The sequence below is a fragment of the Triticum dicoccoides genome, chromosome 7B (assembly GCF_002162155.2).
Source record: "Triticum dicoccoides isolate Atlit2015 ecotype Zavitan chromosome 7B, WEW_v2.0, whole genome shotgun sequence".
NCBI lineage: Eukaryota > Viridiplantae > Streptophyta > Magnoliopsida > Poales > Poaceae > Triticum > Triticum dicoccoides.
The window spans coordinates 19,028,640-19,040,500 of NC_041393.1; the positions used below are offsets into that span (position 1 = coordinate 19,028,640).

At 45.2% G+C, this 11,861-nt stretch overlaps 1 protein-coding gene across 1 annotated transcript; it reads right to left on the reverse strand.

Annotated features, from left to right (window-relative positions):
• Positions 1 to 3,539: 3,539 nt before the first annotated feature.
• On the reverse strand, positions 3,540 to 7,354 carry LOC119335785 (subtilisin-like protease SBT3.9). Its single transcript, XM_037607859.1, has 10 exons — positions 7,274 to 7,354; positions 7,058 to 7,149; positions 6,838 to 6,935; positions 6,594 to 6,758; positions 5,729 to 6,342; positions 5,140 to 5,207; positions 4,779 to 5,045; positions 4,567 to 4,684; positions 4,282 to 4,453; positions 3,540 to 4,198 (listed from the first exon to the last, which is right to left on the reverse strand). Exons 1-10 carry the CDS (start codon positions 7,352 to 7,354, stop codon positions 3,660 to 3,662), a joined length of 2,214 nt encoding a protein of 737 aa, XP_037463756.1. The 3' UTR covers positions 3,540 to 3,659.
• Positions 7,355 to 11,861: the final 4,507 nt, after the last annotated feature.

The following is an 11,861-nucleotide window of genomic DNA, read 5'->3' on the forward strand; positions in this document are numbered from 1 at the left end:
GCTTGTGTGTATATATCAGCCATGATCAAACATGGAGGTACAAGAATATTTTAAACGAATTTGCCGTCTGCGTGTGTTTTTTCTTTTCCAGGGATTATTCATTCATTTATTTGCATGTGTTGTTAGGTCACACACTTGAGGAAGTAAGACTGGATCTCCTTGACTTCTAGGAAGCATTTTTTTTATAGAAATGAAAGTGGTTTTTCTAATCTTTTTTTGTGGGAAAGGTTTTTCTAATCTTTTTAATCTAAATAGCTAGCGCAACTAACTATTTCTTTTAACATGTAAGCGTGCCACAACATGCAAAATGTATGAAAAAGGCCCAGCGTAACATGCAATCACACATAGAAAAAAGATCATCACAATGTAAACATGCATGATAATTTTCACACTATTACACTATTTATATTTAATTAATACTTTACAACTGCACAATAATCAATCATAATAAGTAATAAGTATTTTCATTTTCAACTCTTATACCATTACTTAAAATATTCATGTTCCATACAACAAAATCTCGTTAAAATTTCTGTAACAACATGTGAGCTATCGTCTAGTATTATAATGAAGAAACATCGTGCATTGATCAGGTCCGCCAGGATTAATGAACTAGCACCAAACATGATATATATAAATGTTCATTTTGGTATCTGGCCTAGGGAACTGATCAAATTTCAAACAAGCATCCGAGACTCGTCACTAGTTACGCACAATACCGGGTAGGCGGCTTGGACGCATGCCTGGACATATTCTTTCTGGAACTCTTCGCAAGAAAAAACTTATTAGAACTTTCTATAAAAATGCGGCGCTTGGTGGCACGTAACAGAAAACTTGACTAACGTGAAGGGAGTTGGTAGGCACATTCAAAATATTCAATGGTTAAAGATTGGTGTGGCCGACACGTTTCTCCAATTGGTAAACTATATAAATCCTGTCATAATCAATATTTCCTTTGTAAAGAAATATAAGAGCGTTTAGATCATTATTATTAAAGTAAACCAGAAGTAAAAAACATAATGAACATAATAGAAATTATATCAAGGTTCCTGGACCATCGAACACCAACTACCTCCGCTAGAACAAGCCTCTCACACAATCACTGTTGTCGCTCCCGGTCCGGAGTCGGCCTGACCTTATCGACGATAGCCGGGCAGGATTCGTACACATGCCTCTATGGACCAGCGCCTCATAGCCGTAGTAGTTGGACCTTTGAATTGATCTAAAGAGCCTGATACCAAATCTCGCCATGGTGCATGCACGTCGAGAAATTTTAACCTCCCTGCCCCAAGGAGATGATAGAAATCTATGTCGGAGCTTCGTCGACTATACCCCGATGTACCGGCTAGAGGATGATCAAATCTCGGAAGACCAACTCGAAGATGAAGTGTCACCATCCGCCCGGGCACCGCCCTTGCGATGAATAAAAACCCTAACCTAAAATACTAGCCAGAGCCAAGGCACCGGTATTCTCCTCCCTACCACGGGCCATCGAAGCGACATGACATGCGGAGGAGAGGTCATTGTGGCACCCCGACCAGTGTCGGACAGATGCATGCACAAGCCGCCCAGAACAGGTCCAGGTTCTGGCACACGCCAGATGCTCGATACAAAATTCCAAACATGATTTTATTAATAATACAGAGTATACAACATAATTGCATATGACTATGGGCGTGTTCTGGAGCCCTCCAGAGCCATGAAATCCATGACCCCATAGCGAGCAGCTAGCTTCTCGCCTAAAATCCTGGAGCGAGCTAACCTTTCGGTTCACTAGCTTCTGCCCCAGAGGTCAAATCGAGGTTGTTCTGCACTCTCACCTTCAGAGAAATAGACGAGGTACTCGAGGAGGCAGAGGAGCTCGCGGACAAGCTCATCGATGCAGCCTGCGTGCTCCGGTGGTTGGGGACGGCGGGGTCGATCTCCGGCCGGGGACTGCTTAAGAACTCCGGTCGGGACGATGGGGAAGAGCTCTGGTCGTGGATGGCGGGGAAGAGCTCCGGTCGAGAGGGAGGCGGAGGAGGGTGAGCACGGTGGTGGGAGGGCGGCCGTCGGTTCCCATGCCGGTTGGGTGCTCGTGGTGGCGCGCTAGGGTTCGTCGCGGGGTGGAGGGAAACGAGCGTGCAATGGATCGAGTCGAGGGAGGAGACGAGCACTGCCTCGAAGCGGTACCTATGGTCGCTTCGCGGTGGCAATCAGTTGTAAATTCAGCAACTCTCACTTTCCAGCTTTTGTGGACCTCGAGTTTTCCAACTCCTCAACTCCAGCAAATTTGCACGTAGCGAATCGCTAGCTTCTCGCTCCATAGCCATGATTTAGACTGTTCGGCTCGGGTCCTGACCTGTAGTCAAGGAGTCGAGGACCTGGAGGGCTACCGAACACGCTCTATGGTGTATAATCCCACAATATAACAAAACGGCAGTGGAAGACTACGTCCGGAGATGTTAGTGGCTTGGCTGGGCTTCACAACTCCCAGGACTGGCTGGGGCGGCGGTCTAGCTTGCTAATCATCTTCTGAATCTTCCCACGTGCAAGACCAGGTAAGTACTTTGAATGTACTCGCAAGATAGTCAAATACATAGCATCCAAACAAACAAGTAACAAAGTAATAACTAAACTTAAACACAAAATTACTCTACAGTAACAACTGAGCATGGCATTACTATAACAATATCCATCAATACATACACACCAACGTACCTACCACTAGGCTAGAGAGTAACTACACTTACCTTCCATGGCGACTAACAATACATGAGTTGTTCCATCAATCAATTCATTGCCCCTTTTGGGTGACCACATGATTTACCGAGACTCCTTCTCGTGACCATGTCAGAACAACACCGTGACCTCTTCAGGCCATCAGAATCCAACTTACTACAACAACTACGTAACCAAACAATCCAAGTGCTATCACTAAAGTCATTCCCCAACTTCGATCATTACTAATACTAAAGTCAGCATAATCCAAATGATCGTAATCCAATTCATCGCAATCCAAGTGGCCTTATAGTAAAGTCAGCATAATCCACTTGGCCATACAACTCGTTGCAAACCAAATCCAAATACTCTTCAAGTTACCAATTATAATTAAGTGAATTATTTCATTAGTGAAACCGTGTGTTAGTTTGTTCTTATCGAGAAGCCAAATAGTGACTTAAACAAGACTTTTCCTTAACTATGAAAGCGGCTATTCGAACAGATTTGACACTCTGCAGAGCTTGTACACTTTTTCCATAACATGGACAACACATCCAGCAAACCCTGTCTTATTTTTTGGTTGCTTTACATGTTAGTTTTTTTAGATGAACGTTACATGTTAGTTTGTCCTAAAAGTGGCAACTTCCCAGCTGGTGGCCTGGGTTTGTAACCCAGTTGTGTGATTCTTTCTCTTGGGTGCATTTAGAAACCTCTTCATGAAGAAAGAGAGTTATGGGAGTTTTAGATCCGTTACTGTCCCTGAGTCTATTCTTCTCATTAATTGCAACTTTTGTAAAAGTTTGAGAAAAGAACCATCGTTTTGTAAAGAAGAATCATACTGTATTATTTAAGTAGAACATTTCCTATATGATGTACAAATTTTATACTCTGCGTTTCCCCTCCATATTTTGTGTGAACTACATAAATAAATACAAAAGGTGTGATAACTACATGTAAGTTTAGGACGTGTCCGCAACAAAGTCTTGTATCACAGTTCGTACCGCAACAGGAATTCTCACTGAGCGGGTACTTCCGTCTGACCATGTCAAGCTCCCAAAAGTGTATCCTCCTTGCACTCTCTGCCTTGTTGTGAATGTCACCATAAATGTCGCGCTTCTACTGTTGCCTTGGGTGAAACTGATCACAGATGGTTCCACCGACACATCTATCCCCGCTGGAGCTTCAACCACTAAATGATATGTTGCTTCTGCTGGCCCAACGTTAGTCACAGTGCGCCTAAGAATGACATGGCCCTTAAGGTCTGGCACAGTGATTGACGGGAGGTTGAGGTTAAGATTGTAGGACTTGCAACCGTCTGATAATCCTTGGGTGCAGTTCAAGAACTTGTTGTACTCCCTTGCGTCAAGGTCATAAACCAGGCCAGGGTCAACAGCTCTGTCAGGGTCCATATGGCCACCGCCAAAGTCGAAAGGGTCGGCTAGTTTCCTTGGGACTCCGTTTGCTTGGATCGGCATACCAAACTGATCGGTCACAGATGCTGCAACCAATGCCAAGGAAGTTTATTAAGTTAGTTTTATATTGTGATGAGTTGCATATTTTTTGGTATTTCTATGTTCATACCCGTGGTGACAATGGCAGACTTGATCATGGCAGGTGACCAGTTAGGGTGAACTGACTTGAGCAACGCCGTCACCGCAGAGACATGTGGGCATGCCATGGATGTCCCAGAATGGAACACGTAGGAGTCACGCTCCGCTGCCAAGATGCCGACGCCAGGTGCAGCAATGTCGGGCTGTTGAAACATGTATATTGAAAATTAGGTATGCAAGTCTTGAGTTCAAAACCTAGAGAGGTTAGGAAAATTTTAACTACAAGTCCCAAGCTAAGTAGCTGATAATGATATACCTTGAGTATGCGAGGGAAAGCAAGGCTCGGGCCTCTTGACGAGAATGAGGCGACATACGGTGACAACACCCCATTTCCAACAACGCTTACAGCTGGCGATATCTTCACCACCGGACTCCTAGCATAACACACATGACAACCGACATGAATTTTCCATTGCATAATTAAGGAGAAGGCACATATACTCTCAAAACAATGTGACAGATTCTTACTCAGTCATTTTTGAGTAGGAGGCGATTCTTTGTGCGATCTCGAAATCCACCAGTGCACAAGACATAAATCCCTCGCAGCTGGTCAGGATTTCGAGAAGGTTGACAGTGTATTGTGCGAAGATGAGGCCCTTTGCGCCGGCCTCGATAGTACGATTGATGAGAGAATGAAGTTCTGCCCTGGGTGGCGTGATGGCCGCCTGCGCTGGTGCATAACAGAGGACGGTTTTGCCAGTGACATTGCTCAATGATAGTGATTCTGTGTCGCAGCTGCGCAAAAGTTTAAAATTTTAACATGGCTGTACAAAGCGCATGACATTTACTATCGATCAAGTGTCATCAAGCGACTGGTTTCTTTCACTACCTCTGCACATGAACAAGGTCCTGAAAGCCGCTGTTGTTCATAGCTGCGTTGTAGTTTAGAGATTGCCCCTGCGTTTCAAATCAATCACAGATTAATGAGCAAGTTAATTCAGGAATACATCATGCTTGGTTGATGCTACATTTTAAGTTAATAAAAGTGTCCTTTATCGAAAAAGGAAGGCTTGTGCAGGATATGATATAGTTGGCCGGCCAGAGAAAAAGGAATCCAGCTCGCATATATATACTGAAAGAATTATAAGGAAGCTTAAAGGAGGAGCTAAACATTTTATTTTGAGTTTGATCATCTTCTTAGTGTGCGCGCGTATGAAAGCTTATGTTCGTGAGTTTGTGTACGCTAGAGGGCAACAGCAACTTGACCAATCATATTGATCCTACCATATCGGGTTTGGAGTACGTCTATTAATATTTAAAAAAATCACTTGTTTTTTCTATTAATATTTTCGCTGGGATCTTTATCCCTTGAGAATAGGCATGAAGACAACACTTTGCTATAACATTTCTCAGCAGATGACAAAAAATGAAAAATAATGTACACATACATCTAAAATAAAGGAGAGATCGGTACGTACCACGAGCTTTTCTTTGTTTCCCAGCGATATCAAGGTCGGGAAAGACCGGTCAATCGTGCTAGCGGCCACCGTCGTAACCCACGGCAGGGCATTACCCACAGTTTGCGGCACAGGTCCATCGTTCCCTCCACTGAACACAACAGAGATCCCTCTTTGCACAGCATGGAGCGTCCCAGGGAACTGCTGACCAGCCCCTCCAATCGAGAGCGACAAGACGTCCACACCGTCGTGTATGGCATCATCAACAGCCGCAAGGACAGCCGCACCAGAGCAACTCCCGCCCACCCAGCACGCCTTGTAGATACTAAGCCGCGCACGTGGTGCCCCGCCTCGTGCCGTGCCCATGCCCAGTCCTCCATAGCTCACGCCCTGCACTTCCCCGCCGGCGATAGTTGAGGCGACGTGCGTGCCATGGCCGTTGTTGTCCCGAGCCGATTTGTAGTCGCCCTTTAGCAACTCAGTGCTGATGCCTCTGCCATACCACCGTGCACCAATGATCTTTTTGTTGCAACTTGTGGCGTTGAACTCCTCGCCAGTCTCGCATTTCCCTTTCCACCGTGCCGGCACAGGGCCATAACCGTTGTCGTCAAAGCTTCGTGATTCAGGCCATATGCCTACAAAGAAGCATGCATATTCATGGGCATGGATTGATTCGGTATTGGGATTCCTCATATTTAGGATTTAACCTTTCTTTGTATCATTTAGTTAAAAAATCAATGCAAAATACGCAGTAGAGTCCTGTTGTATCCCTCAAAAATATATTTAATATTTAAGCTTGAGGGTGGGGTGGCTGTGTGCATCATATGATGGAGAGGCCGCAATTATCCCTTTTCGGAAAAAAAAGCTTGAGGGTGGGATTGCGAACCTGTATCGATCACACCCACGATGACATCTTCACCGTACTTTGCTTTTCTGAGTAGTCCCGGCTGTTGTGCTGGTTGGTTATGGTCAAGGCCAAGAAAGTCCCAACTCCGAGTTGTGTGTGTTTCGTGAAAAATGTTAGGCTCCACAGTGGCAACTTCAGGGAATTCTACATTCAAAATATGCTGATTAATTCAAGTTGGTCATGCAAGTAGATACGGCGATAGCTAGGACTGACAATTACTTACTTGCAATTGCCTCAGCCTGAGACTCAGTGAGCATCGCTGCGAAACCAGAAAATCCATGCTTGTAACTGTAAACTATCGACCTCAAGGCTTCATCCTTGCTGTTGCCAAATAAAATGAGGGTGAGAAAATCACGACTAAATGACTAATGCGTTTACGATGCAACATTAACTCCTCGTTGTTTTTTGCTTTGAACAAATGAATTTGTAGCTAGTTATAGTACCTCCCAAAAACAGAGGTTAGCATGTCATGGTGAGACGCGGTGACCATGGACGGGTCATCGTGCTTCTTCTCCCCCATATACACGATGTAGAGCTGAAATTCATTTTGCCGCGTAAGTTTTCAACAACAACAAAAAATAGTATCTGAGAAATTAGAGCCAATCCGGAAAGAAAGCAAATTGAAAGAGGGGCCTCGCCGCCTCGGGTGTGTATCTTACTTTGCTCGACGCGCTAGCTGAAAGAGGCAGCAGTGTCACGAGCAGTAGCAAAGCGCCGCAGAATGCTGTTCTGGAATCCATATCTATGTTCTTGTGTTTGTGTTCCCTCGTTAGGTTTGTATGTTTATATAGCAGTCAGGAGCGATAACCATGGGGGTGCAAGAACAGTTCAAACCAATTTGTTTTGCGCGTTGTTTTTTCTCCTTCGGGGCGGATTCTTTCCATATGTTGTTAGGTGACAGTGACACACGCGTGAGAAAGAAAGACTAGATCCTTGTCTATATACCAAGCACCGCCACCGCGTGCTTTTTCTAATGAGGAAGAAGCACCATGCTTAATTTGATCAGGTCCTGGCGGCTATTAGCACCAAACTGGATATATAGATATTAATTAATTATGATCTTTGATGTACTAGTGACCCTTTTTTTGACTGGTCTGATGTAATGACCTGATCGTCTTTGCACATGCGTCTTAATCGTTCCACATATGTCTTAATTGTTCTAAAAGCGCGGCGGTAGGTAATACGTAACAAAGTTGACAAACGTGACACATTCAAATATTCCATGGGTACGTAAGGGATAATGACCCGCCAACTTTCCTGTTATCGCATGTACTCAAAGATGTAACTTTGCCTGTTTTCAAATAAAGTGCCAAGTGACTTTTTCTTCAAAAAAATATTTACACCATGGGCAGATTGGTTTTACTGATTCGTTTCTCAAGCTGTTAAAATTATATAAATCCGGTAATTCGAGCCGACATGATGTGTTGTGGTCACCTTTTTAGATAGAAGGCGATTGCCCGACCTTAGAATAAGGCCCTTAAGGTCGCAACAAAGCAAGGTTCTAAGAAGCTGCAAAGCAGAAGAGCGGAAAAACAAAAAGTTTGATACAAGGCCCACAATGAGCCATCATGTGATGCAGTGCAAGTGAACCAATAACAATCAATTATTTCAAGCCGTGGTGTGGTGACTTCTGTGAGCCCGTCTCTCGACTTTCTTTTCTTTTATGTTCCTAGCAAGAAAATGATGTCAGTGCCAATTAGGTCCGAAGACTATAGGCAAGCCTATCTCCCAGGTCATGGTGGCGATTCAAGGATAACAACTGGTGGAAACAGTAGCGGTAAGGGTGTATCAGAATGATGCGGCTAGACATATTCGCGTAGGAGTATGTGCTTTGTTGTGGGCAATTTGGAACTGCAGAAATGATTTGGCTTTTAACAGAACAACAAATATTCATTTTTTGCAGGTTTTATTCCAAGCTACTGCGCTGATCCGTACGTATTCCGACGGAGGCCAGAGAGCGTTTGGTTACTGGATCTCACTAGTAGAAAAAGAGGCTTCCGTCCAGCCCCATTAGTCGCGAAACTGTAGGAACCGCGACTAATGAAGTCTTTAGTCGCGGTTCAGCAGACGAACCGTGACCAAAGGCTTGGGCCAGGGCGCTCGGTGGCCAGCTGGTGCACGTGAGGGGCTTTAGCCGCGGTTGGCCAGGCCAACCGCGACTAAAGGTGCCCACAGGCCTTTAGTCGCGGTTGGCCTGGCCAACCGCGACTAAAGCTCCTCCCCTATATATACCCGTTCAGCGCACTCACTTAGCCATTTGGTGCCACTTCTCTTCACAAGGGGGTGTAGGTTTGCTTTTGGTTCCTCTTATGCACACAAGGTGTTTGATGAAATGCCCAACAGCGTGAAACAAACATGATATGAAGTGTTGGAGCCACACTTGAGGTTCCTCCTCGATCGCGGTTAGCAACTTGAACCTTTCATGCATGTGTGTCATTGATAAAATATGCATGTGTGTTGTTCATTGTTTAATTTCTATTGTTTATAGCTAGTTACTTTAACAAATGCATGATGGTTAATTATATATTTTATATTATAATAATGCAGATGAATCGGCAATGGATGTACGGTAACTGACTCTCCCGCGAGTTCACTACGGGTTTGAAAGATTTCCTCGTAGTGGCTAATGCGAACAAGCAGAAGGGTTTTGTTATCTGTCCATGTGTTGACTGTAAGAATCAGAAGGGTTACTCTTCCTCAAGAGAAGTTCACCTGCACCTGCTTCGGCACGGTTTCATGCCAAGCTATAATTGTTGGACCAAGCATGGAGAAAGAGGGGTTATAATGGAAGAAGATGAAGAAGGGGATGATTTCATCGATGAAAGCTATCTTGCTCATTTCGGTGATACTTTCATGGAGGATGCTGAAGGTGAAGGGGAAGGTGAAGGGGCAGGTGAAGGGGAAGGTGAAGGGGAAGGTGAAGGTGAAGGTGAAGAAGAGGCACGTGATGAGACCGTTGATGATCTTGGTCGGACCATTGCTGATGCACGGAGACGCTGCGAAACTGAAAAGGAGAGGGAGAATTTGGATCGCATGTTAGAGGATCACAGAAAGTCGTTGTACCCTGGATGCGATGATGGTCTGAAAAAGCTGGGTTGCACACTGGATTTGCTGAAATGGAAGGCACAGGCAGGTGTAGCTGACTCGGCATTTGAAAACTTGCTGAAAATGTTGAAGAATATGTTTCCAAAGAATAACGAGTTGCCCGCCAGTACGTACGAAGCAAAGAAGGTTGTCTGCCCTCTAGGTTTAGAGGTTCTCAAGATACATGCATGCATCAACGACTGCATCCTCTACCGCGGTGAATACGAGAATTTGAATGAATGCCCGGTATGCACTGCATTGCGTTATAAGATCAGAGGCGATGACCCTGGTGACGATGTTGAGGGCGGGAAACCCAGGAAGAGGGTTCCCGCCAAGGTGATGTGGTATGCTCCTATAATACCACGGTTGAAACGTCTGTTCAGGAACAAAGAGCATGCCAAGTTGTTGCGATGGCACAAAGAGAACCGTAAGTCGGACGGGGAGTTGAGACACACCGCAGATGGAACACAATGGAGAAAGATCGACAGAGAGTTCAAAGATTTTGCAGCTGACGCAAGGAACATAAGATTTAGTCTAAGTACAGATGGCATGAATCCTTTTGGCGAGCAGAGCTCCAGCCATAGCACCTGGCCCGTGACTCTATGCATCTACAACCTTCCTCCTTGGTTGTGCATGAAGCGGAAGTTCATTATGATGCCAGTGCTCATCCAAGGTCCGAAGCAACCCGGCAACGACATCGATGTGTACCTAAGGCCATTAGTTGATGAACTTTTACAGCTGTGGGGCAGACCTGGTGTCCGTGTGTGGGATGAGCACAAAAAAGAGGAATTTAACCTACGAGCGTTGCTTTTCGTAACCATCAACGATTGGCCTGCTCTTAGTAACCTTTCGGGACTGTCAAATAAGGGATACAATGCATGCACGCACTGCTTACATGAGACTGAAAGTGTACATTTGCCAAATTGTAAGAAGAACGTGTACCTTGGGCATCGTCGATTTCTTCCGAAAATTCATCCAGTAAGAAAGAAAGGCAAGCATTACAACGGCAAGGCAGATCACCGGCCGAAGCCTGCGGAACGCACTGGTGCTGAGGTATTTGATATGGTCAAGGATTTGAAAGTCATCTTTGGAAAGGGTCCTGGCGGACAATCAGTTCCGAAGGGAGCTGACGGGCACGCAGCCATGTGGAAGAAGAAATCTATATTCTGGGAGCTAGAATATTGGAAAGTCCTAGAAGTCTGCTCTGCAATCGACGTGATGCACGTTACGAAGAATATTTGCGTGAACCTCCTAAGCTTCTTGGGCGTGTATGGGAAGACAAATGATACAAAGGAAGCACGGCAGGACCAGCAACGTTTGAAAGACCCTGATGACCGGCATCCGGAATGGTTTCAAGGTCATGCCAGCTACGCTTTGACCAAAGAAGAGAAGGTCATCTTTTTTGAATGCCTGAGCAGTATGAAGGTCCCGTCTGGATTCTCGTCCAATATAAAGGGAATAATAAACATGGCGGAGAAAAAGTTCCAAAACCTGAAGTCTCACGACTGCCACGTGATTATGACGCAATTGCTTCCGATTGCTTTGAGGGGGCTCCTGCCGGAAAATGTTCGAGTAGCCATTGTGAAGCTATGTGCATTCCTCAATGCAATCTCTCAGAAGGTAATCAATCCAGAAGATCTACCACGGTTACAGAACGATGTGATCCAATGTCTTGTCAGTTTCGAGTTGGTGTTCCGGCCATCCTTCTTCAATATTATGACGCACCTCTTGGTTCACCTAGTCGAAGAGATTTTCATTCTCGGTCCTGTATTTCTACACAATATGTTCCCCTTCGAGAGGTTCATGGGAGTATTAAAGAAATATGTTCGTAACCGTGCTAGGCCAGAAGGAAGCATCGCCAAGGGCTATGGAAATGAGGAGGTAATTGAGTTTTGTGTTGACTTTGTTCCTGACCTTAAGCCGATTGGTCTTCCTCGATCGCGGCACGAGGGGAGACTAAGTGGAAAAGGCACGATCGGAAGGAAATCAACGACATGTATGGACGGCCATTCTCTGACTGAAGCACACCACACTGTACTGACCAATTCCAGCTTGGTGGCTCCGTACTTTGAGAAACACAAGAATATTTTACGCTCGGACAACCCGGGGAAGCCTGAATCCTGGATTAGGAAGGCCCACATGGAGACTTTCGGCAGTTGGTTG

Bases quoted from the DNA above. Each gene is read 5' to 3' on its own strand.
- LOC119335785 (XM_037607859.1), bottom strand. From the start codon at position 7,354: ATGGATTCCAGAACAGCATTCTGCGGCGCTTTGCTACTGCTCGTGACA. The intron at 6,759-6,837 runs GTAAGTAATTGT...TTTTGAATGTAG, and splicing joins TCAGGCTGAGGCAATTGCAA to AATTCCCTGAAGTTGCCACT. The intron at 6,343-6,593 runs GTTCGCAATCCC...GCTTCTTTGTAG, and splicing joins CGTGGGTGTGATCGATACAG to GCATATGGCCTGAATCACGA.